General features: G+C 41.6%; 1 protein-coding gene across 1 annotated transcript; it reads left to right on the top strand.

Moving 5' to 3' along the window:
* On the top strand, positions 1 to 27,603 carry LOC114874373. The gene is made up of 2 exons (XM_029183577.2): positions 1 to 137; positions 25,718 to 27,603. The coding sequence occupies exons 1-2, from the start codon at positions 121 to 123 to the stop codon at positions 26,703 to 26,705; spliced, it is 1,005 nt and encodes a 334-aa protein (XP_029039410.1). The 5' UTR covers positions 1 to 120; the 3' UTR covers positions 26,706 to 27,603.
* The last annotated feature ends 310 nt before the right edge of the window (positions 27,604 to 27,913 follow it).

Here is a 27,913-nt window from a genome sequence, read left to right on the forward strand (position 1 = left end):
TCGTTTCGTTTGCTTCGGGTATTAATGGTGCTTCAACAACCATCAGAGAACTTCACGGTCCAAGTTCAACAGAAAAATACCTGTGCTTGACCTGTACTCTGAGAAACATATCGCCACGACATGTGTACCATTGAAAGGTAAGCAACAAAAGTTTCGTTGAAATTCAAATTGTCTTTTTCAAAAGACAACCAACATTGTCCTCGTTTCTTCGGAGAAAATTTTCAAAAATTCCTTTCGACTTAGATTTTTTATATACGCGACATTTTTTCAAATTCTTTTTAAATCCTTCAACCGAGAAATTCTAGAACAGCGTGGAATGTTCTTAGCATTCTGGAAGTAGTAAACAATTCTTCCATTCGGCGTGGAAACGGTGAATCGAGCCACTTCCTGTCGATCTTTCCAATTCGTTTCCTTCGCTACAGATAAGATACATTCCTCTTTTACCACGGGTTTTGTACTTTCTTCGAACGTAATATCATTGGACAGTGTATGACGCATTGCGAAGCAGTTGCTCCAGGTTCATTCATTCGTTCATTCATCGTCGACAGTCGATGGAGTAGTTTTATCGCCTGGAGCAGTAAATATCGAAAATCCATAACTGACGGCCGCGTAATAAATCTCACAGGCACGTTATGCGTTTCCAATAAATTCTAGTACACCAGTAACGGCCGATATCGATTGCTCGGCCCCCGTTCCTTTTTTATTTCTATTTTATCAAGAAGCAAAATTCGAGAAAGCAATTGCAAATATTTGCGGATGGATTGGTGGATTGAATTTGTTGTAGTCGGGCGAGGAACGGCGCCGTATCCTCTATCCGAGCACGGTCAATATTGACTCTGGCTCGAGCCAAAGCCCATCGTAATAAATTATTGACTTCGTGGAAGCAGACGAGAGCATAAAAGTCCTGCGGTGATCTACATTAATCGACATCCTCTCGCAGCACAATACCGCTCGACATAAGGCTTTAAGCGTCGCATAAATCATTCTTTACGAAGGGATTATCGGCATCGTGTAAATCTATTTGCTCCGTTCAATTTAATTCTCTTCGATGAAATTGAAAAGTTTCTCCAAACTGGTCAGCTCGGAACGCGAGGATAAATAGGGTGTACCGCAGAGCGATCGTAGGTTCGCCTTCGAGAAGGTGTAAGTGCACTGTGCACTTTTCTGTTAGTCTGTCGGCACTCGATACGCGATTCGGAGGGGTCGCCCACGCATCGACACGTACGGCAGGCAAAGGCAGGAACACAGGGCCGTGTGCGTCGGCGATTTACGTTAAGGGCACCGTATGTCTTTGTGTGTTAGTCACCGACCATAGGGGGTGAAAGGGACTGGCATGATTGTTAGAAGGGGAGAGAAAAAAAGCGCGAGAGAAAGAAAAGGTGGCACGCACACGATCGAACGTGTTAAACAGGCTCGACGTGTTTACTTTTGCATACGCGCCGTGCTGGTGCGTGTTAAGGGCATAACCATTCCTGCCGTGGATTATTACACCGGCAATATAGAGAGAGAGAGAGCTCGTGTACCTTTTCCTCTTCGCTTTTCGCTCCTCCCGTTTCCTTCATTCGTTTCGCCAACAACCGTTTCCTTAATTGAGCATAACCAGCTTTCCTTAACCCGTTGAATCGATTTCGAAAGGGTATCATTCCGAGAAGAATAGCCGGCGTTTGTCGTAATTGATCGCGGGGAATAAACGGAAGAGATTGCGGTTGAAAGAGAGAACCTGTGCACCAACACCGTTACTCTGCTATTCCTTCTCTTGAATGCACAATTATCTTGTCAAAGGTTATCGTTCATCGAACGTCTCCCGTTATGGTCTCGTCAAAGTCGAGCGAAGGGCTCGATCGACAGCTTCTACGTTAGAGTAAATTATCCAACGAGAGTTTTGGAAACGCCTATTGCCACGTCGGAGGTTTAATTAGCTCTTTCGTTGAAACATTTTACCTCTTAATCTTGGTTAAAGCATCGTTTCGTTGATGACTCAGCGCAGTTGTTCATTAATAGGTTGTGTTTCCGAATGGCCCCACCAAAATTGAGAACTCAGGTTCGGCATATAACTTAAATTGACTACAAGAAACCGATTAAAGTTGGTTTCAGAGCTGGATGTCTTACCTTTTTCGAGGTATCGTGGTAAGGTCAGGTTAGGTTAGATTAGGTTAGGCTCTGTGTATGCGCAGTATTGAACAGCGCATGCGTAGTCCCAAAATCGTACAAAAATTTCTTACCACGATATCTCAAAAACGGTAAAACATATACCGAACCTGAGTTCTCAATTTTGGTGGGGCTATTCGGAAACTTATCCCACTAATTTATTAATAAATGCGAGTACCGCGATCCGTCCGAGCGAAGACACGTCGCGGTTCGATATATTTGCTTAGAGACCGTGAGAAGGAGCTCTAGGTGGTACACGTAAAAATAACACGATCTTCGAAAGGCTGCAGACGTGTTTGCTCGCACAGGCTACAACCATTTGCAGGCGGCAGGTCTGTTTGTCGAGAGACCCTCCCCGAGGTAAAGGAGAATCGAGAAGAGAACGAAGGGTGGCAGTTCGATTTGGACACGCGATATATTATGTGCTCGGCACGTACGTGCTGACTGCTCGGTACATAAGTAGGCAGAAGCATACGTAAATAGGCTGGTTGAATGCGTGTGTAAACGATGTTCAGGAGAAGTCGAGTATAAGAGCAAGAGATTGGCATCCGAGTAATAGGAGCACGCGCGTTCTAACGATTTCTCAGGTTTCTAATTCCTCCGTTTCTTCTGGGCCTCGTCTTCCTGCTTTCCGGGGAGTCGACAGAGGCGAACAGTTCCTCTTCAGGAAACAGTTGCGAATGCGTTTCACCCTTTGATTCTCGGAACACCGAGACTCCCCTTTGCCTATTCTTTTTCCCGGCTAGAGTCACTTGCTGAACCTGGTGCTTCGAGCTTGATTAGCATGGAGAAACTCGTCTGAGTGGTTCGAACAACGCGAGAGCAATGATCGGTTTACTAGACGTAATCGACGAGCAAACATTAGGTTTCAACCTCGATGATTTCGCAAGATCTTGTTTGTGCGACTAACTTAGTTTCAAGATGTTTTTTTAAGACATTACCTACTGCTAGAGTAGCGTATACAGTTATTGACCTCTTATAATGGTTGATCTTTTTTTTAAAAAAGTAGAAAGTATGATATAATGCATTTCTTACATAGTACAGTAGTGGAATTAATTCTGGACACTTAAATTTTTAGTTAAATTTCACATTTATTCAATTATTTAATATATAATCAATTATATTTTATATTTTAATCATTGTTTTCTAATTTTAGGACGTCGCTTATATAAAAAAATCAGTAGAAAGATCATTTACAGCGATACTTTTAATATACAATAAAAATTACAATTTCAACACATCAAAGGAGGTAGAAACAAATTAATATTTCGTTGGATATCCTTTCATCCTGTAATTGGCTATTTCATACAACGTTTCGTGTTGCCAGGCGCAAAAACAAAAATAACAACACAGTAGAGATTTTTTTAAATAAAAATTTTTATACATTTACAGACCAAATCATGTGAAAATATTAAGTATAAACATTATAGATTACAATAAAAATATTACGGTATCAATTTAGTATAGCAGAATATACATTTTCTGCACAAATATGAAATAAAGAATATTTTTATTCATAGTGTCCGGAATTAATTCCAACAGTGTAAATTACAATTCTATTTGGGCAAAGAAAAATAATTATATTATATTATTTGTGAGTTACAAAACATATGTTAAGGGCAGTAACCTAAAATTAAATGTATAAATTTTAAGCAAAAGAAAATAATATAAAATTTTCGTTGAATTTGAAAATAATCTTAAAAATTCATTATTTTCATAAACAAAGTAACGCGCAATGTGATGATCAAACGAGTTTACACCTGTAATGAAACGATTGCAGGATAGATTTCTCTCGTTTCGCGTCATTTTTCAGAAATTCTCGTGTTCTACACATGAAATAGATCGTAAACCGTTTAAACGCATTTCATTTACTAACGCTCGCTACCGTGTTTACGAGTAACAGATATACGTAAGACTGTTATCGTTAAAAGCGACGTTCACGGTGATCGTTTGATATTTATTGGATATCGATCGCGCGTTAAATCGCGAAATCGATAACTGTGCAATTGCCGCGACAGTTATAAGAAAACTCATTGTCGGAGAAAAAGAAGCGCCGCGAACGCGTTTGGAAGATCGATAGAGACCGTAACAACGCTCCCGTCCCCGGCTCGTTGCATTCCCTATTATGCCGACTTCGTTATACCGAGCACGATCTGTATTTTCTTCTTTCCTCGCGATAATCGTTGCATCGCGAACGGTGATCGTGTATGGGTTGAAGAAAATCCGAGAAACTTGCATCCAGGCTATAGTTACGGTACACAGCATCCTTTCGCGAATATAGTGACATAATAGGCAAACGTCCAGGCCGATGCACCGTTATGCAGAATGGTGCTGAGGTCAAAGAGCCGGCACGGTCGGGAGGGAAGGAGCAGAGTCTGGGATGCGTTCGGAGTGCATCGGATATGCTCGTTCGGCTCATGAATATTTTCAAAGTCGAAAGATCACGAGATACTGCACGGCATGTCCGAGTAAACTTCCGTAACGTAACGAGTATGATCGTCCTCCTTGTTTACCGTGATGCACAGGGTGATTCAAGTAATTAGTACTACACCTGTACCTCGCTATACGGCATTCCTCTATAATGGCACTTTTTCGATTTACGGCCCACAATGTTTCATTATACGGCCGAAAAAAATGTACTTTTATTTTCATGTAAACATTTTTAGAGGGAATAAAAAGAATAAAATACTTTGTAGGCGTTTAGTGGAGGAGGAGAGAGGGTTTCGTCTCCCCGGACGCCTTTGGTTCGGGCCGGGGACCGCTAGGTGGCGGCGAGATGACAGTGTTCTCGCTGGCGGTCGCCCGGCATGCAGTTCGAATGTATAGAAGTTCCGAATTGCAGTATGATAGGTGTCAATCACGAGACTAAACGCCTTTTTCTTCCCTAAGGAACTAAAAACTAAAAACTAAAACTATATTATTTTATAAAAATTTCGAACAGATTTGTATGGGTTTCTATCAAAATAATTGATTCGTTATACGGCCAACTTTTCCGCAAAGCGAGGTATGGGTGTACCCAATTTTTCTAATTGCTATCCAGTTGAATGATAAAAAAATATGGTTATTAATTTTGCATAGACGTAGTACCATTTACCGACGTCGAGGTTTGTTCCGCTGGCGTTTCAATCTTGGCCATTGACACTGACCTAATAAGGGTTAAATGGATTGTTCCTGAATGTCCATTGAACGCAGCACGCGTCTCTATTGGGGTGTTAGGCGTATGCACGCATTTAAATCGCCTCTATGCCGCACTGCGCGTTCTGGTTATCGTTTAGGGGCGTTTAATGAATCCCGTGGAGGATATATCTTGCAGAGATTGTTAACGACCGATCGATAAATTTCTGTTCTCAACACGTGCGCTTTGAAAGCCAGCTATCACCCGTATATCCCGTATTCCTTTTACGGTGTTTCTCCTTCGTTTACATCTGAGAAATTCTTTTTTTGTAGGCAATTGATTTAATAGCACGTCAGGAAAATGGCATTCTGTGGGACGTTCTCTTTATGCTATTGGCCTTTTTGCTCGTCAATATTCATCTATGCTCTCTAACCGTCTAACGTTATATATTAGGTTGTGTAATAAATTCCTGCGTTTTTTGTATTTTATTTTTTTCCCGCAATTTTGTGTTTTGTTAGGTAAAGTATGTACAGTGAGAGGTAAAAGTGAGTATACACTGTTCAAAATAGAATATCTCAGTTAAAATTGGACTAAAAAATTTGAGGCTTTTTGAGAACCTATAAAAATTAATTCACTAAAATATGTACATATTTTCATCGCTTTAAAAAGTTACAATTTGTTGAAATCATGAAAAAAATTTAGAAAATTTAGTGTTAGCCAAAAGCTTATCGTGGATACCTTTATCCAAGATTAACATATTTTTTATGAGACGAGAAATAAAACTAATCACCATGCGCATGGGATATCATCATAGTTTATTCCATAGATTATCATCATACAATAATACGCAACCGACCAAAAGAAACATAATGCGCAGTGTGCGTTAAAACAAAAGAAAATGAAAACGCGATGCACGATTAGCGCCTTCAACCTTTCTTTTGACGCCATCACGCGCTTCGTTTGAAATTGGATTGCTACTCTAACATTTAGAAAATGAAGATAATACGAAGTGTAGAATTAAATTCGAATTCTGGCTCGAAGAAACGCGAATACCATGTTGCGATTTCTCACAATAAGTAAACCGCGCTGATGTGTTATCCGCCGATACATCGGCGCGCACGGTACGTCTCCCATGGAAATGTAAATTATAAATTCAAACCGCGTCGGCAGTTGCCAATCGGCTTCTTCCTTTTCACTTACCGCTATGTAGTTACTTTTACGCATAATCGCTCGGTCGGCATCCTTTTCATTATTCAGCTGAGCTCTCGTAAATACCTAAAAAGGAATAAACCTGACCACGCGGTTGCACTTGACACGCCCAGGCCAGCGGAACAACATCTTGGGAGAAAATCGTGCCACTTTTACGTACACCGTCGAATCTAACGCATTGTTCCGGGCTAAATTTACCCGAAAATTATACCAACGATCCATACGTGCCTCGCGTTAATCCCGAGTACGAGGATGCTCCTACTCGAGGATTTACGATCCTCTGCGTGACCGGGGACAAGTTGCCTTTCTACCCGGTGATCTCGTTTTTGACGTCGCGTTTTCTCTTTTTTTTCTTCTTTTGTTCCTCTCTCTCTTGCTGTGACAGTAAGAGCCACTTGTAATTGGGACGTTTCGTACGAGAGGGTAGTAAACTATATAGGGGGAGAATATAGGGAGGAACAAAAGGGAACTCGTACGAAGAGTACTTGCCAAAATAATTGATTGTCCTAGAGGTAACCGCTTCAAATATTTCAGGTTCTTCCGATCTTGCTGCGATTATATTGCTTATCGAGGAAACGTATCGGTGTTTCGCGATGAAAAGAAGGTAACGGTGATTCGTCGTGTTGATCAGAGCTCCAGCTGCGACACCGTTAATCGACAAAAGTGATTAGTTTTGAAACGTGTAGACTCCGTTAAAAATCGTATCTCTAGCAGAGCATTGAGCTATCGCTTGTACACGCAAGCGCGGACAGATTAATGAAGCCGATGCTATTACCGGTTGACGTGGAAATCGGTGCAAAAAGGAGCCAGCGTTACATTACTGATTGCGAAAATCAACTAGGCCTGTTTTACGCCCGTCTTTTACTATTCGCATGGGGGGGTACGATTATACAATAAAAACGTCAAGATGATTCTCTCGACTGGATTCAACGTGGCGGATGTTCCTGCGTTTCTATGCCTTCAAAGTTGACGCGTGTTTACTCGAACCTTCGTTTAATGAGTCCGTCAACCGTGACGGATGTTGCGTGTGTATATGATGGAAAATAATATTTACAGAAGTATAATCGGTTATAAAATTCTTTTCCTTCGAAGCGATTACGTAGACGAGAAAGATCGTTTGCTCCGTCCACGGAGATGTCATAATAAAATCTTTAACGATCCTTCTTGAAAACATGAAAGTTTTCACCCTTTGGTTATCGATCTTTTCGAAGCGGTTGCTTCGCTTAAGCCAGCGTGGCGGATGTAAATTTACCTCTAATGCCTCGAAAATTTGCCGGGGAAAAAAGAAAGGGTTCTGCTCGGGACGCGTATCCCAGACGGTGCGCGTTCAATTACTGGTGATAACGCGGTTTTGGCTGCCTTCCATACCCCATTTTTCTTCTTTTCCCTTCGAGTACCTACCTCCTCACCGTTCGCACGAAACGTGTAATCAAAGTTTACTGCCGAAGATACGTAATGACAGGGTCAGCGCTAGCGGGGAATTAACGATCTGGGAATGGAGCTTTGGCCGAGCGTACAAATTTCGCGGCCTTGCAATTACGTTTCACGTGCTCTTCCACCGTAAAAGCGAACCGACCGATGTAATTCGCGAGCTTTTACCCTCATCTTTTATTTCGTAATCGACGCTATCAATCTTTATTTTCGTCGCTCCGCGAATGCAACGAAACTGGGCCCTCGTTTATCATTTCTCGCTACCCCGTAAGAAACCGAACTCTTTCTAATTAAATCTCCGATCGAATTAAGTTCATTTGTAAGTTGAACGTTGGTCAGTCGCGATTTTGGAGGTGGTTCGAATCGAGCCAAAGGCTCTCCATCCACACAGAATCTTATCCTCTTTCCCGACGCGTTGCTTGAATGGTGCTGGTGTTAGGTCCTGCGGCAGGAAGGCGAACAGAGGAGTAGAGAAAAGAAAGTAAAAGAGGGATCCTTGAGACAAATGGAGGAGGCGGGCAAGGAGAGAATAAAAAGAAAAGCTGCCAGCGGATGTTTCGGACGCGGCTGCTTGCTCAAACTCCAGCCGTTTCTTTTCCTTCTCCTTCTTTATCCTACGGTTTCTCTCCATTGTCTCCGTGTCTTATTCCTGATCGATTCATACTCGAAGCACGAGACTGGAATTTCTCTCGTGAACCGTTCCCTTCTATCTTGCCTACCTTATATTCAATTCTCAAGGATTCTTTACAGTTCAAAAGGATCTTACCAAAGAATGCCTCGCACGTGTCTAATATTCCAGATGTATCAGACCGGGGGTTGGAATGTCGGTAACCGAATAGTAAGAGGGTGGATCATCGATTCGGATTTTCGTGTTTCGTCTACCAGCATCTCGGGATCGGTTAACAGGTGCGTCTATTGTCCAGTTCATCTTCCATCCTGTTACCTAGACGGGGACAATAATTTTCGGTTAGGATCAGGTAACAACACGTGCTATTTGGAAGGCACAGACCTTCAGAGGCTGTAATCTTCCAGGTTTAATAGGAAATTTTGACAGCGTCCCAACTGTGATGTCTTATTTCCAGGGACAGCGCCGGTTTTAGCAATATTAGCGGTCTGGGCAAAATTTTTAAGAAAAAAAGATAAGGTAATAATATGTTGAACTACATAGCAGCTTTACTAATTTAAACGGATATAAATGAATAAACGCATACGAGAATGCCCGGACACCGAGCTGCGGCGCCCCCTGCAGATCTAGCGCCCTGGACGATTGCCCGACCGTGCTCCCTAGAGGTGTGCGAGTACTCGATTTATTCGAGTCGAACAATGATCGGTCGATCGAGCCGAATCGATCGCTTGAATTTGCCGAGCTACTCGAAATCGACGAACTACTCGAAAAAATCGAACTACTCGAATATTCGAGCCCTCGTAAATCGAAGTTTCACAAGGGCTCAAATATTCGAGTAGTTCGATTTTTTCGAGTAGCTCGTTTTTATATCAAACAGTTCGTCGATTTCGAGTAGCTCGGCAAATTCAAGCGATCGACTCGGCTCGAACAATCGAAGCGAGTTCAGCTCGACTATTTCGGGTCCGGTCGGGTACAGTCGGGCAGGTTTGGACGAGCTCCTGCGGTCCGCAGCCCAACTCTCATATGTGCAAAATCTGTTTTATATGGAATTTTGGAATAAGACAATTTGGGAGCTCGTCCGAATCTGCCCGACTGTACCCGACCGAACCCGAAATAATCGGGCTATCCGACTGTACGCATGTATCGGACGCCCGCCCGATTTCTTCCGAATCGACCCGACTAGGCACATCACTATTTATTTCATGAAAAGAGTCAATACAACGCGATTACCAGACGTAAGTTATAATTCTTCAGGTTACAGGATATTGAGATTGAAATTGCTTTTTTATTAAAATTACACATTAGCTGCAAATTATTTATCCGTGCCAAAGCTTCATCTTGTTTCTTCGCTCATGGCGATCGTTACGTTAGATTTAATAGAGCAAAGAACACTTAGGATCTCAGGAAAAAGTTAACGTATGCATTAAGTTTTCTCGCATTGACGTAAAAAGAACATTGTCCGGAGAGAAGAGGATAAGAACTCGGTTGCATTAGCTGGAAGATAGTTCCCGAGGCTACTTTCGAACTTCATTAAGTTGATCTTCGCTTTTTCCTTACATTTTTTTTAATCCTCGATCCGCAATTTTATATACTTTTCGCTCAGTCGACTCGCTCGAGGACATCGAACGTTCTTCTATACTTTTATGGTGTCTATACGCGTCCTCAGAGATCCATTCGCATGCAACTCGTTCTGCTTCCTCTTCTTGCTTTCTCTGGATCGTTGTTTCTCGATTTCTCGAAAAGGATCGCCGTTCCTCGGTGTTCCCTTTGATTAAATCGTCAACGCTTTGCAAATTGAATTAACCAACGTGGAACGCTTTGGGAACGCAGTCGAGTCGCTCGTGGAATCGCGTAATTTCATTTGCGATCGCGCAATGGTACAAGCCATTACAGAGATAGTTGAATTAATTAGACGAGCGCGTAGCTGGTAAAAATTTTAATTAGCTGTTTCATTAGCTGCGATAGAATGTCTGGCTTCTTGGTTCGTCAAAGAATCGTCGCGTTTCGAATTACGTTCGACACCTTCTTCTTCTTCTGCTTTTCTTCGGCTTTGAAGAGCACGATACTGGCAGCCGAGCGAGAAAACGGGAGCTTCCGTAGGAACGAAAAATAGAAACGACGCGGCAACGAGATTCCTGGGATCGTTTTGCGCTTCCTCATTTTATCGACCTACCCGGCCGCATCGCAATCCGTTAAGACTGTTTCCGACTCTCGTCACGTTCCACGCGCCCTTCGTGAAAAACATTTTCCTCTCGAACGATCCTTTTCTTTTTAATAATTCAGCTTTACGGACGCGTTGACAGGGAAATGTAATTAACCTGTTCAGCTCCGTTATAGGTGGATCGAGAGACAGGAAATTTGTTGGTAAGGCGATACGATGAGAACCTCTGTTACCCGTTACTCGAACGAGAAGACACTTCCTTAGCAGAGTCCTGCGGAGCCAAAGTGGAGCCAATTACAAGACTGGCGGCAACCGGGGTCTCGAGCCGATCGAGCAACCTTCTGCACGGCAATTGCTCCCGCTAGCCTTTGACAAATTCTCTCCTTGTCAAATTATCTCGTTGCCAGGCCGATCATCGATCGATCGTTACGAACAATCCCGAAATTAATAGCCGATTTTCCGACGCGTTCCAACTATCGTTATCCGACCAGTTAATCACCAGACTCCGGCTACTTTCGTTTATCATCCGGACGCATTAATCCAATTGACTAATTAGCGAATCGTGGCCCTATAAATACGTAAGTGCGCCAATTAACGTGCTCATCGGTGCGGAAAGAGAGAGGTTGAATACCGGATGAAAAAAGAAAGAGGCACGGTATAATCTGGTATCTAACCAAGTAACAGGTTCCACGGAACGTTCAGGATGTTACACGCTGGATGAATGCGTGAGATACACAGGTAAAAAGATATATACACTCGAGTGTGTTATAGGGCCGAAGGGAGGAAAGGGCTACGTGACCAAAACAATGCCCTTTCAGCCTGGTCTTTTCAGGTTACATAAGACCCGATCGCATTGTTTGACGTTCGTTTCGTCTCCCCCTATTTTTCTCTCTTTCTCCGTCTCAATCTTTTTCCCTCTGGCTTTTCTTTGTATTCGATCTTTCTTAGGCAATATACTCGATATTTTTCACGGTGGCAAGTGCTCCCTCTGAAAAGTCTTGGAAGCCGTAGATTCGCGTCCGAATTCTCGAGTCCCTTCGACGAGCGGTTCTATTGTGCCTCGTTCGCGGGGGTGCACGAGCTTCGGGTAAATTACCTTCCAGGGGTTTCTCTTCGAGCAACTCGTGTTTCTTAATGGTAGCTTAACATCGTTTTGTTTAGGGTGCGTTTTTCTCTCCATAGAAAAAAGGAGAGGAAGAGAGGGTGGCTGCTGTTCTATATTATATTTCTATGCTAACGTTTCTCGAAGGTTCGAGCCGATCGATTCGACGAAAGTTTCCATGGGAAACAGGCTAACTTTCGGAACTTAATCACGGGCCATGATGAAAACGTGGTTTGCTTGTTACATGTACTCAGGAACTCGAGTCTGCAAGTGTCAAGTGAGCGTAATTGATGCGAGGGAAATCCTTTTGAAGGAGGACGGACTCGCGTATACGTCCTCGAGGAACACGCGACGCGGGTGGTGCGGCATCTAATGGCGAGATATACGTTTATGGCTGCTGAATTTACGATCGATGTAAATGCGAGGGGACGCCAAGCCGGAGACCCTGTCCCTCTCTCGGGTTCCTTCTTCCGCAGGATCGTTGTTTGCAATTCGCCTCACGTCAAGGTTCCTTTATCTCCCGAGACTACGCGTACGCGTCTTCGTCGACGCTATTGTCGCAAAATGACGGGCGTTATTTAATCGTGCTTATCACCGTTTCCTGATGTTGACCCATTTCGATGAGTTTAAAAAGGATTTTCCGATCTTTATTTACTATTATCGAGCGAATCCGAATTCCAGGATTCGTGGCACGTACCTGGAAGCCACGATCCGTGACCACCGAATGTTTCCAGACGCTTTTCCGCGTAACAATTTTACACGTTGAACGATTTTCGCGATAAATTGCGTGCGAGAGATCCATAGAAAAATCTTTGCCGAGTCGAAAAGAAGAAAATCGAGGAAAGTAACTGCAGTGGATGAAAAATAGGTTTTTTGTGTTTGTGTATAAATAGAGCCACAATTTTAAGGCTTTTACATTGAGTAACTTTTAATCAATAATCCTCCACTAATAATATACAATAAAATATTTATAAAAATAAACAAATACATTTAAAAGATTATATTCACATATGTATGTTAGTATTTCGTAACGACGCGTTTTTCTGCAATTACTGCCTCAATTTTTTATTTTGATTGCTTTATTTCTGGCCGATACTTCTATCAAACGTTCAATCAATTGACATTTATTACTAATAATAAATGTTGCCATAAATTTTCAATGGGGTTGAGGTCAAGAACTTTCACTTTTTTCAACCGTGTATCATAACTTTCCAAGCATTGATCCATCATAAGAAAATAACAAAAATTCTGTTTAACTAGATTTTCATTTAAGGGGTTACGCCTAATTGGGATCGAGTAATTTTCAAGATTTTTTTTTGCCGTCCTAATAAATATTAACTGTAAAGTAAAATATACCATCGAGAAATACATGTTTTAATTTAGTTTTAAGATTTTATTGAAAGTAAAATGTTAAATAATGAGGGAAATACAGCTCTTCTTGTAGAACGCCCTTTTCTTGCGGTGGCCACGATATCTTCCAAACCGCTTATTTGAAATGAATACCAAAGAAGATTGAGTTAGTATATTGTATTGTTAAGGGCCTGAATGAAGGGTTTTGCGAAATTTTGATTTTCACCAAAATGACAACAATTTTACTGAAAAGTCCGATTTTTGACGTGGTCAAATTTTATTTTCTTTGCGATAAAAAAAAATTTTTCAACGAAATTAAAAATCCTTCGTTCTGGCCCTTAACAATACAATATACTAACTCAATCTTCTTTGGTTTTGAATTCAAATAAGCGGTTTGAAAGATATCGTTGCCACCACAAGTGATCTCGAGAAAAAGAACGTTCTACGAGTGGTTCCATCATTAAAAAAATCTTAAAACTACTTTAAAACATGTATGTTTCGACGGTATATTTCACTTCATAGTAAATATTTATTAGGACGTCAAAAAAAAATCTTGAGAATTACCCGATCCCAACTAGGCGTACCCTTTAAGAATTAATCCTTTTTATGTAAAATTGTCAATTTATGCGAGTGATTCTAATAATTTGATCACCCGCTGTACATCTCGACAGATACAACGACTAAAGTCTAATTAAAACTCGTTAAGGAGACTAATTGCTTATTTTTCTCTTTTGTTCCCTTCGAATTTCATTAAAACGCGAGATGTCGATGCGTATCTGAAAGTGGCTTTAAGGAACGATAATTACTTCCTCCTTGAATCACGACCCGTTGCTGAACATTAAGAGAATCGTAGGAACGCATTTACTCGCCGATACGATCGACTTTTTCCCTCCTCAACCTATCCCATCCTCTTTTTTCTCTCTATCTTTCCCCGATTTCTTGGCAATACGCGCGGATTCAATGGCCCGTAATGGAGGGTTGACGCTATATAAGGCGACGTCTGCGCCACGTAGAATCGATGATGCTCTCCCACGGTGTTACTTCTTATTTTTATCATCCTTCACTTTCCCTTTCCCCGCTAGTGTTCTCGATTCATTAATCAACGCCGGGGTGAAATTACTCTTGGTTTCCGATGAAACGCGACCTTGGCAATATAGCGTAGGGCAGGATCGATCAGAAGATCGTCACCTGATTAGGGATACTCGTAACAAGTTACAAAGAAGAAAACCTTTAATACTTTTTCCAAGTACCAGGATGCTTTTTCCTTCGGGCTAATCGCCGGTAGATACCTTTCTCGGCTACCGATCGCCCTTTTCGCGATACAGGAAGACTCGCTGTTCCTCTAACCGAACGCAAAAACGTGCCAGCTCCTTTTGGATAGGCAAACCTTCCGATCGCGTTCGCGATAATGTTTCTTAGTCATTCGAGTCGTCCGAAGGGAAATTTATGCGCGGATCAAGGTTGGCTGTATCGAACGAGCTAGGCTCGCAGTTGTGCTCGAACAATTTCAATTATCCGAGCGCATGCGTGGCTCATCAATTGCTGTGGCATTACCGATCACCGAGCTCGTTAATGCGCTTTTTCGAATAGGTGCTTTCATCGGCGGTCTTCGGGCAGATAGAGGAAGATGTAGAAGCTTTTTCGAGCATCGGTATCGAGATACCGGGAAATATCCATGAATTCTCGCTAGAACGATCGAACCGGTCGACGACCGGTTTGCCGCTTAACACGCTTGGTCCCAGGCTCTATGACGATCGTTCATTCTTGCTCACCTTTGGCAGGTGACGCGAACGTACAGTGAACTCGTGACATACTTCGGCCACGGTCATGGTGTAGTATTTTCAAAAGTACGCACGAATTCGTGAAGAAACAACTCGATAACGCGTGGGTCGAGGAAGCGTCTCGTGAGATTTATTCAATAGAGGGGACAAGGTTCTTTCTTCTCTCATCCGGCACATAATTGAAAAACGATGAAAGGACCATCTAGAATTTGCATAATAATGTTGGGGAGATCGGGTATGGTTGTCACATTTTTTTTTTACACGTTGTAGTTGCAGGGAAGTTTCTTCAGACATAGTTTAATATAAACTAGGTACGTTCAAGTTTATAAAAAAATTAGTTTTATGAATATTATCAATAAGATTGTGAGTTAATTCACGTTATCTGTAGTAATTATTTTGCGACAATGTATCCGGTGCTTGGGTTGATTGTCTCATATTTAAATAGCTAAATTTATTACGAAAAAATCAATTCGATTGAAAAAGTAATAATTTTATTATTAATGTTACCATAAAAATCTCTTATATTTAAAGTTTATTTCTGAAACTATACAATCTCGAACACAAAATTAAACTTACAATTGGAAATATTAAAAATAAAATTGAAAATTTAACTCTTTGTATTGATCATTAAACAATATTAAATATAAACTTAAATTTTAAAATATTTGTAATAAAATTAAGAATTCTAAATCATTAAAAATAAATTAAAAGTAGTTATAACAAACTTATCAATTATTGAAAATCATTAAGTCAGCAGTCTTACCGTTAAAAAATCAATTCAATTGAAAAAGTAACAATTTTATTAGTTACTTGTCATACGTGACAAATAATCCTAAATGTTTTGTGACAACTTCACCCACATCGTTAAATAATTTACACTATCCACTCATTCATTAAGAAGTTCGAGAAATGCAAAAAGATCATCAGAATAAGTTACATAAAACTCTACACTATCGGATTTTAAAGACGTCCTTAATAGAAGAGATATTGCAAAAATTTACTTGATGTGTATCAAAACTAACAATGTCTTGGTACTAATGGGGAAACTTCCAAAAGGCCCCATCACCCCAGGACAACCAAACTTCGGATTTATAGTAATTGAGGAACGAGAAATCGAATGAGACCATTTTCAGAACTGGTAAATAAACCGGTCTCGAGATATACAGGGTATTCTAAAAGTGTGGGACCCCACTAACCTAACCTAACCCTAACCTAACCTAACTTTAGGTTAGGGTTAGGGTTAGGGTGGGCCCTTACTACAGCCCTGTGCAGGTCACCGTGGGGGTTTTAGCCGGTAAAAATCCGGCACTCCCCCCGGCCCCTCCCCAGGGGGGCTTGGGGCGTCTGTGGAAGATTTCCCCCACGAAAAAAGAAAAAAGAGAAAGGGTTAGGGTTAGGTTAGTCATTTTCCGTGAAAATGCGTTCTTATCGAGGTAATAGGGTGTTTCCGCACTTTTAGAATACCCTGTATATCTCGAGATCTGTTTATTTACCAGTTCTGAAAATGGTCTCATTCGATTTCTCGTCCCTCAATTACTATAAATCCGAAGTTTGGTTGTCCTAGGGTAGTGGGGCCTTTCGGAAGTATACCCATACTAATTTACAGCGAACTAAGCGATCGCGAGGAAGATGCGACATGTCCACGCGTTGCCAAGGGTTATTAGTACATTTCTATCGCTTACTTTCTTTATTATAACAATTGTGACAATCATACCCGGTCTTCCCTATTTCCCTTTCTGATTCACCGACGATGTAACCGCCGAAAATAACCAACCTCCCTTGGAGCAGCACGAGAGGACAGATTGTTAGAATTTAGAAACACTTTGTACCTAAATACGTTTCGTAGGATCGAGATTATAGAAAGGAAGGAAGAAGTTAATTGGAAGGAAAGGTTAGTCGGACGTGGTCCAAGCGAATTCGGTGCATTGAGATTTATGGACTGCACGTCCGCCTGTTTCTCTAGCTACATCAGCAACGTGACGCGATGTTTCGTTATGATGGTGGTATGCATACCCGACGGAAATCAATAAATTATTTCACTCACGTCGAACAGCTGAATTCCTTCGCTACGCGTTTACCGATCACTGTCATTTGCCCTCCGATGAACGCGTCTTATCCTAAGACATCCATCAATCGCGATTGCAATTAATTTTTTATACATCGATCTGTGATTACGGCTCTGTGATTGAACGAATCGCAAGAAACACCGTTGCGGATGAACACGAAGCGATGTGTCTTTCGATACTTTGTATAGAATCAACCTATCTTCCGGTCGCGTTCGATGTATCTTCATCGACTGTGATTTTATTCGTTCGTTTGCAATCATTCACTGATTTTTATTAGGAGCTAACCTCAGGTTGTGTACAGATGAGATGGCATAAAATCACTGAACCTTTTCGCTACTATCGGTAACTGTAGTTATTGGAAATGGGTGTAAAATCAAACTCAGCTTTGTACCGATTTTAGAAGATTTTATTTTTCTGACTCGGAAGGACGTCTGTACTGTATTTATGACAGATCCAATCGGTTCTACTTTTACTTTATACAAAGGGCAGTGCTCTCGATGCACGATTCATTTTTGCCAGCACATTATTGAAATGAAATAATCTAACAATAGTCATCCAATATCTCACGCTCGCTGTGCATCGACGGTGACTTTAGTCACTCTGGTAGAGCAGAATATAATATGTTATCTCTATGGTTCCCAATCTCTTGTATTTCGTTTCTCTTTTATTTTATATTACGAAATTTATTCTGTTTTTATTTTTTAAGTTCGTTTGCGTTAGGATTACCCCGTATCGGGCAAGTCCGTCGTAGCGAAAACGTTAACATCCTGATGGATGGTGTTAGATACCTAAGTAAATCCTAAATTCTGTCTCTAGTCGCACTATCTTCTACATACAATTACGCATACGACCCTTGAATACCTTACTCACCATCCCTGAATCATACGCTTGACCCTTGGAACCTCAGTAATATGCAAGAACTCCTATTGGTCCTAATCCTCATTCCCACCATTTTCAAAATCAGTCTTCCGACCTTTTAAAACCAGTACCAGAACACTTTTCCTTCAGAATAAGAATACGAATCAGAGCCAGAAGTAGAGTTGTGTAATCACCTAAAGAATCGCTAGTAGTAGGAAATTACTTTAACTGTCTAATGTAAGAATTTTGTGTATTAAATTTATTAAAATATTTATTAAACATCGGAATCTAACAATGGAACTTGTTTTTCCATACGAGCAATCGATATCACCGTGCTTCTGATAAGAACTAATTGGCTGACGAAACTTTAGATTTAACACTAGAACTACCGATGTTTGATGCACACTTATTTTTAAGTTGAAAATAATATAAAAAATTAAATAGATATAGAATGGAACATAATTTAATATACAGGGTGTCCCGTAATTGGTGGTACAAGCGAGTAGGGGGTGATTCTTCGTGAAAAATTAAATCGAAAATGTAGAATAAAATTTTTTCATATGACACTTTATTTTCGAACGCGTATTCGACAAATTTTCAAACTTATTTTTATCGAAAATAAAGCGTCATATGAAAAAATGTTATTCTACATTTTCGATTCAATTTTTCACGTAGAATCACTTACTCGCTTATACCACCAGTTACGGGACACCCTGTATACATCCATTTTTTATCTCGACAATAGCCAACATAGATTTCAATAAAATACCTCGACAAAATTTATAATCTAAAATAAAAATATTAAAACCAGCCATTTTGACCCCTTTGGTAGTTCTAGTGTTAATCAATTTGTAACAATTAGTATTACGAGTGAAAACTTACTCTTATCCTTATCATGCCATTAGTCTTTCGCATACGTCGTGGATTATACCTGTTTGAAATTTTTCTCAACGATTTTGTAGCTTCGAGAATTTATAAATTTCAAGTTTACCTGCAGTCCGCTTGAAAAGATGGAGTTCAATGATCTAGAATAGAAAATCAACTGTACACGCTCTCCTATTTTCGTAAGCTTTTATTTAAAATCTTTTCAATTATTTAACGCGTTGACTCTCAATAGGATTCTCCGTCGTTTTCATTTTGTCCGGTGGGATTTTATTGAATCTTCAGAGAGAAACAACTCGAAGCGTTTTCTGCCACGATGATACACGCGTGAAAGCCAAAGCCTCTGTACGACGGTGTAAGAGTGTAGGATAGGTGGTGCGTGCGCGAGCACGTGTGATGTTCGCACGAACTCAACGACGAGGGTGCACGCTCGATTCTATCGTGGACACGAGCCTACGGTCTTCGCTATAGTCTGCCCGGATCACCAAGGTGAACAAACTCTCCCGTGCCACGGATTAATCCTCCGTCGGATCCACCGAACGTTTCTCCGACCTCGGGGTTAACGCGACCTAGGATTCGTATCTTCCTCGCGAGTCGACTAGCCGCGTAAAAATATCCTCTAAGATCCCGTTTCAACGCGACACCGAATCCCTGCCATTAGTCTTTCGCATAGGCGGATTATACCTGTTTGAAATTTTTCTTGGTCAATAACGACGCGCCTAATCGAATGCATTCATTTTCAGTCACGACGATTCTGTAGTTTCGAGGATTTATCAGTTTCAAGTTTACCTGCAGTCCGCTCGAAAACGCGGAGTTCTGATAAAAGAAACAGCTTTTCGCGAACGAGGTATTTGTGGAATGAAACAGCAGTCGTTCCGCTGGAATCCTACGGTCAGGTCTACCTGGAATCCCAGGTATTCGAAGTTCTAACCATTTAGTCGATCCCCTGGGACGATTTGTTCCCGGCCTTCGAGTCGTAAACTTTCATATTGTCTCGAAATGTTGGGCATAGTTGCACGAACGAGGATTCACTGAATATCGAACGCATTTAAATTACCAGACTAAGCCGATCGGAGATAAGTGGATAGCGATAGGATACGAGCAGATAGACGGTCAGGGTAGTTGCTCTTGTCTCTTTCGAGGATGCTCGATAGCAATCGCACTTAGACGTCGAGTTAAAGGAGACAAGAACTGTATCTTGATCGGACGGGATCGTTGCAAGCAATTTCCCTATCGGCGTCAGTCAATCCGTGCAGTGAAAACGATCGTATCGAAGGATTCTTGTTAAAAGTTTATTTATTTTCATATAGGGTTACGCATACAGTTATAGTTCTATTCGGACTATAACAAATATTTATATTTTATTATTTAATTTCACATTTATGAAATAAATGCAAAAATATTCATCTAAAGTTAATTGTGGCTTTCTCCTTGGTCCGCCGTTTTGGGTCTCTCATTTCCGATGATGTGGATAACATAAATATTGCCTCATTATTTCTTTTTCTCTACGATTACTTTGCATAATTATACAGGTTAAGAGTAGTGGTTGTTTTGCAAATTTTCCCGCATAAATTCTTGTCCTCCTAAGCTTTACTTTCTTTTGGTAACACCACGCAAACTATCTAATTCTCAACCTAAAGTATATTGGGCGGGACCACAACGGAAAACGCTCCTCGTGCGAATGCCAACTTCACGCCAAAAACAAAAAAAAAAAAATTCTTACTTTTTCCAGCCAAACTCCTCGGCATCGTCCCTTATCTAAAAAACCTCATTTCCCGCTTCCTCCCATTTAAATCCTCTTATTTTTCAAACCACCCTCTATGACCACAACTGTATTCCTTACCGGATTAAAAACCCTCCCCTCTATGGACGCTGCTATGTTAAACCGCCATACTTAAAATCTACCTCCCTCCACCTCTTAAACTTTTGATTTTCTTTTTTCTTTTCTCCCTCCCTTTAAGTCTTCCACGACCTCTGCACTACTATCCCTCTTGAGGGGTGGGAGTACTGTACTGCGATGACTCTTCCCTCGTCCTCCTGTACTCTCCTTTTGCTCCGGCATTAGTTTTATGTCTTGGGGTTTTTTTTTGCAATTTTTCTCCTCTTCTACCCTATATACATTTTTCCCAACTCCCTTTCGATAACACCAGTTAAGATTCCTCATGTACTGCCGGTAAAGGGGCCAGCGATCTTCCCCCCACTCATGGGACAACCGAAATAAAAAAAAAAAATTGCAATTGTTACTTTTTAAAAAAAATTGTATACCTTGTCCTATTTTCTCAAGGTTCTATTAGAAAATTTGGAAATTTAATAAGCATACTCGTTTAAATCGGTACAAGTAATTGCGATTCGAGAGGCTAGCGAGAGAAGGTTGGGTGGCGAGTTGGCTTTTCTCGTAGTCGAATGTTAACTCGACCAAGACAGAAATTACAGGCTTGCCGGGCCATTACAACCCCGCGGCAACCACCGACGTCCCATCAAACTTACCCGCGTCCTTCTTCACCATCGTCGTTCGTGTCAGGTTATTTCGCCTGGCGGTGAAACGAACCGAGCACGGATTGCCGTGTTATTCTCCCGTTTAACCTTTCACGTGATCGTAACCAATTTGTTGCGAAAAGTGGTTCGAGAACGCGACGTAACTGCGTAGAAACGAGATACTTACTACTGTCGACGCGTTATTGAATCAATCAGCCGGCCACGACGTTCGTACATTCGACGTATTCAGTTTTATTATCCAATAAAAGAAAAAAGAAAAAATGAATGAAAAATGAGGGATAATTTGTTCGATCGTCGAGGGGTACTTATCGACGCAGGTAGTCGGTGAGACGAGCCCGGTAATTACGTAGCAAATTACCAGACTGCATAACAAGTACACCAAAACAATCAGCGTTAGAGGTACTTATACCGTATGTCCGCTAATGACTCGTCCTTTCATCTTCTCTGATGGAAATGTTATGGTTCGCTAAAGCGAAAGCATACAAATTGTTTCATTTATTTATCCAAATGAGTTAAAACGCGCGGAAGGAATTCAAAGTGTCTCCCAGGTGTTTTTTTGTAAGATTCTTACGAAACAATCGGATCGGAGCCAAGTCGATCCCGTTTCGATCGTGTAATACGCCAGATGGAAATTCCATTGAATTACTCGATATCCGGAGCCTAATGGCCAGGTTAAAACGGAGAACTGAAAGTGGATAACCCGCAAACGCTGATCCAGCTGATGATCATGGAGATTAATCTCGGTACACCGCAACACGCCAGCGTTCCTATTCCTTTTCATTTTTCATTCCAACTTCGCGACGACGATGGCCTATGGGTTTTCAAGCATCACTCTTTCTCACGCATACTCGAATGCACACGCACGTGTTACCTACCCAAGCTTCCATCGGTTACACTGTCTCTCAGCCTTTCCCTCCTACCTCCTTCAACTTCTTCTTCTTCTTTTTCTTCCTCTTCTTTACTTCTCTCCTCTTGTTTTTCATCTACACTCGCCTCGCCCCTTTGGGTCGCGTTCTCTTCGTCCCGAGTATACCAGAGAGGACTCCTCTTCCGCGTTCTTCTAACCTGCCAATCGTGTGCTTTCGACGAATGCGTCGAACTTTAATGGACTGACGATCGGCACACGGCCATCTTTACCATCTTCCTTCGGCTCAACCGGAATCGTAATCCTCGCCGAAGACTTTTTTGCCAGCAGGTTGCTCATTCCGGTTACCAGCCGGGAATAATGCTCACCTGCGACTAGTCGCTCGTTTAACTTCGGTTATTGTTACTTACTTACTTGGTAGAAGGATGTTCCTTCTTTTTCTAACACCCAGTCTGTACGGTCGTTTGATATTAAGGGAAACCTAGTATGATTGTCACAAAGGCCCCCCTACCGACAACCAAACTTCGGGTTTATAGTAATTGAGGGACGAGAAATCGAGTGAGACCATTTTCAGAACTGGCAAATAAACCGTTCTCGAGATATACAGGGTATTCTAAAAGTGTGGGACCCCCCTATTATCTCGATAAGAACGCATTTCCACGGAAAATGACTACCCTAACCTAACCCTAACCTAAACCTAACCTAACCCTAACCTTAATTACTATAAATCCGAAGTTTGGTTGTCCTAGAGTGGGGGGGCCTTTCAGAAGTATACCCGTCACAATCGTTATAATAAAGAAGATGAAGCAATAGAAATGTACTAATAACCCATGGGAACGCGTGGACATTAGAAGTGTGCGAGTACTCGTAATTTACAAGCCGAGCTGAACTCGCTTCGATTGTTCGAGCCGAGTCGAGCGCAAAACAAAAGCGAGCTACTCGAAAAAATCAAACTATTCGAATATTCAAGCTGAAAATTCACCTTCAAGTAAATCGAAGTTTTACGACCGGCTCGAATATTCGAGTGGTTCCATTTTTTCGAGTAGCTCGCTTTTGTTTCAAACAGTTCGTCGATTTCGAGTAATTCGGTAAATTCAAGGGCTCGACTCGGCTCGACCGACCGATCATTGTTTGACTCGAAATTCGAGTACTTACTCGAATAAATCAAGTACTCGTACACCTCTAGTAGACACATTGTCGCCTCTGCCCCGCGGTCGATCAGTTCGCTGTAGATTAGGATCAAGACACGACGGGTCATTGTTAGTTTTGATACACTTCAAGTAAATTGCAATATCTCTTCTATTAAGGAAAGTATAGTTGTTTCTTAATATCGACTAGAACGTCTTTAAAATCTGATAGTTTCGAGTTTTATCCAACTTATTCTGATGGTCTTTTTGCATTTTTCAAACTTCCTAATAAATGAGTGGATAGTGTAAATTATTTAACGGTGTGGGTCAAGTTGTCACAGAACATTTGGGGTTAACTAACAAAATTGTTCCTTTTTAATTGAATTGATTTTTTAACGGTAAGACTGCTGACTTAATGATTTTCAATAATTGATAAGTTTGCTGCAACTACTTTAAATTTATTTTTAATGATTTAGAATTCTTACTTTTATTGTAAATATTTAAAAATTTAATTTTATATTTGATCAGTACAAAGAGTTAAATTTTTAATGTTTTTTTAATATTTCCAATAGTAAATTTTATTTTGTCTTTAAGACTGTATAGTTTCTTAGTTGCATTATTATTTTGTGTTCAAATTTCAGAATTAAACTTGAAATATAAGAGATTTTTATAACGTATGTAATGACATTAATAATAAAATTGTTACTTTTTCAATCGAATTGATTTTCTCTTAATAAATTTAGCTACTTAAATGTGAGACAACCAACCCAAGTTCGGGGTACATTGTCGCATAATATTTACTACAGATAACGTGAATTAACTCACAATCTTATTGATAATATTCTGGACGGCCACTTAATTTTTTTTTTTTTTAACTAGAACGTACCCTGTTTTATATTAAACTATATCAGAATGAACTTCCCTGCAATTACAACCTGTAAAAAATAAAAATAAAAAAATGCGACATCCATACCCGATCTCCCCTAAAGTAGCCACACGTTGACCAAGTTCCGGTTGTGGAATTTTTAGATAGGTCGAACACGATAATGGTTTTTGTACGTTGAGGAAACGGCTTTCAGTCGGACCTGATAGAGCGGCTGAGAGCGATGGTTTAGAATTCGAGAGAATCGTGTGAATAGAGCTTTGTTGAGAGAAAGATTACATTCAGAGATCTTCCTCGATAGAAAGAAACAAAGAATCCCTTTTTAATGAAAATTAGTTAACGAGCTTGTTAGTCGAAAATGGTTCTAACAGCGGCCAGGATGAATACTCGTCAACCGGTATTACTTACCTCCTGACAGTCCTTTCAATTGTACGGCTCGTGATTTTCCCTCTTATTTTAAGATCCGGCACGCACGACTGCCGGTACATATACGACTTCTCTTCGAAACAGAATGGATGACGTATTAATTTATACGAATAACGCGACGTACGTTCGAGGACCGCTAAACCAGTCTTTCCTTTAAAAGCGACCGTGATATTTAATTATTCCTTTCTCATTATTCATTCGCCGCCAAAGATAGTCAGAGGCTTCTGGATAATTTCTTAACAGATTGATGTCGATACTAATCGATCGGTGTAACTACTTTGTCACTCTGCGTCGGGAATAATTACAGGGAAGATTACAGAGCCTGGTGGAAGCATAAATATCGCGTCTCGCAGTTACCCGTGACGTAACGATGTAACGGTGCCGGCTAGATTTATGTCCGCGTCTTCTCCGCTTCAAAGCCGTCCAGTAAATCGCGCGACTACCCAACTTTTTTCCCTCGAAACTCGAAATTAACAGGCAATCGACGATGCACTCGGGTTACTGTTAATCGAATGGAACGCACGTTTCTCGGTATTATGCGTGAAGCGTCATCCCGGAAAAAGGGAGAAAAAACGAGGCGGGAATAATTAGCGAGCACGGCGCGGAGCGGCGTGTAGAGAGTAATTAAGAGGAAAAGGTGATTTATCGCCTTGGTTGGCCTTAGCCGAGAGGACGATAAGCAACCGCGCGGTGTCTCAATGGTTGGAGAGCACGCGGCGCGCGTTGGTACCCGGTGAGCCCCAACGCTCCTTATTTCTTCGCTCGTAAAGTTTCTAGCTCGTCTCGTTGCCAGAGTCGACGCTTTTACGGTCGATGAAATATTTCTTTTCACTCACGGTGTACTTTACGATCAGCCAGGCAGTTTTAGAATCTAGTTCCGTTCCTTAGCTGTCCAGGAAGCAGCCACGGTCACGTCCGAACCGTTTCTTCCTTTGTCTCTCCGCACCTGGCAACTCGTGATGGATCGCGTTTTAAACTGACGATGTTTAATTCCGTAGGGCCTGAGCGTGAAATGGTGTAGCTTGAGCGTCTTTTAATCAGTCGCTTGTAATTACAAGGTGCACCAGCAGTCTAAGAGCGATGGCTTCATTTGTTACGGTGGCACTTGTCGGAATATCCACCGTGTCGACTCTAAAACCCCCCCCGTTGCCCTTCGTGTTACTAATCAAGATTTTACTTTTTCCTCTTTCAGGTTATTCGGCTTTTCACTGGTGCTGCTGTCTGGCAGCGCAGCGGTGGCAATCGCCGCCGAACAATCCGTGTCGAACTTCGAGACGGTTCACACGAGCAACGCGGCCATTCTGAATCGGCTCGGTCTGGCGCCGCTTCAGGTTCCCGATGGGCATCATAAAAAACGTTTGGCTGGTCCGGAGCCACCCGGATTGAGCTCTCAGACGAGGATTCATCAGCCTTACAGCCGCCGGCACGGGCATCGGGACAGTCACGTTTACATAGTGAAACTTCCGGCTAGCCCGCCTTACTACACGATCACGAAACCGCACAAATCCGGCAAGGACGAGAAGATAACGAAAATCGGGCCAAATTTCCCGGTCGGATTTCAAGGAAACGGAAAACCGGCCAAGATTTATCACTGGAATCTGCCCGTTGTGAAGAAGATCAGCGAGAAGAAGAGACTGCACGCTCAACTGAAGATAGAACAAGCCAAGAAGAAATTAGAGGAGTCGAAGAAGTATCAGAACTCGTCGCGCAAGAATTTCGTCGAGACTGTTCAAGAGGGAGTATCGAAAGCGAACGAAGAAGCACAGGGAAACGAAAAGTACACTTACCTTTCCAATGGTAATAAAATTCTTCTTCGTCAGAAGGTTAATCCGTCGAAACACGTTAGGAACAACGACAAGAGGCTTAGCTATCCGGAACACGAAGAGAAGAAAGGTGAATCATCGAAGAAGAGCAACGGCAATCTAAGCAACAAAACTTACAGGCTTGACGATTCAGGCGTCCACAGGATTCACTTGACGAATGAACTTCACGGCTCGAGGAACACCGCTAAGGTGAAGAAACACCGGAAGAAGGCAGCCATGTCGTACTACGCTCCTATAGCTGGCAAATCCGGCTCCACCAGCATCCACAAGAACTTTCCCGGAAACGGGAAACCTAAAGCGTTCTATGTAATGGAGAAAAGTCGCAAACCCGTCTATTATCATCCCTTGTTACCTTAATCCGTGACACGGTTGGAGATATCCTGTGTAATCGCGTTATGTGTTCACGGCCCGTGTGCTTGTTAGCCCAACTGGTCGAAGCGCGATCGCGGTTCAAACAAGAACAGGGGCCGTCGTTTCCGTGAGACGATGATCAAATTTTTGACAATGAAAATATAACGAGGAGACGAAGGTGAACGGAGTGAACGCGATACGAAGAGAAAGAGACTCGGGGGAGTGTACGATCCTTATTAGCCGTTCTTACTCGTGGCCACCGTGTATCCTGCAAGCCGTTCCACTTCCGTTACAGTTGTTAGGGAGATGTTAGACTAGCTTGTCGAAACTTTCATCGGAAAGGTGAACACTTAAATTAGGATAGTTTCTTAAGGACACTTTGCCCGCCTCTCGACTGAGTTGGATGTATTCTGACGACTTTTGATAAGGATCAGGAGACGATCCTTGGTGTTTTTTCTTTTTCTTCCTTCTTTTTTCTTTTTAATTTTTTCGCTCCTCGCGAACGATTCATCGCGGATCGCCTCCTGACCGCTACCGTTTAACTTGTATAATATATTTTTCTAAGTTTAACAAATACTTTTTCTACGTCGACGTGCCGTTTCACGCTGTTGCGTGCGATTGCGCCCGCGAGGACAAACGACACACGGGGGACGTTAATGGGCCCCGGCGTTCTCTCGAGCAATCGGTCACGAGCGAACTTTATACGAAAGACTGGACAATATATGACTTCTCGACGGGATGTACATGCCTTTTCTACATACAGCCGCGCAAGCATTTTTTACTGGTTTTTTACAACTGCATTGCAGAGCGTGAAAGCAGCAGACATTTTTTATATTCTTATATATATATATATATATATATTATACATTATAGGAGGAAGCTCAATTGTATTATCGAACCATGGCATTCAGTGTAGCGAATAAAAGTATTTATAATACTTTAATGATTACACAGGTGTATATATGAGTTTTCAAATACGTTTGCTTCGTTATTTTAGAGCAGACGAGGTCGATGCTGAATGAGAACCACTTTTAACCCGTTACAGCACATTTGCGATACCATCGAGCCACGATCTGCCCTTCTGCCCCGAGGGGCATATTTCTCTTTTATTTTTTTAACATTTTTTTTTGCTGGCTAATTGACCATCGAAACTTTCAAATGACAAGAATACCTATCTTTCTTTTTCGAGCGAGATTGCTACTTATTTCTTTGTT

This window comes from Osmia bicornis, chromosome 10, assembly GCF_907164935.1.
Source record: "Osmia bicornis bicornis chromosome 10, iOsmBic2.1, whole genome shotgun sequence".
NCBI classification, from domain to species: domain Eukaryota; kingdom Metazoa; phylum Arthropoda; class Insecta; order Hymenoptera; family Megachilidae; genus Osmia; species Osmia bicornis.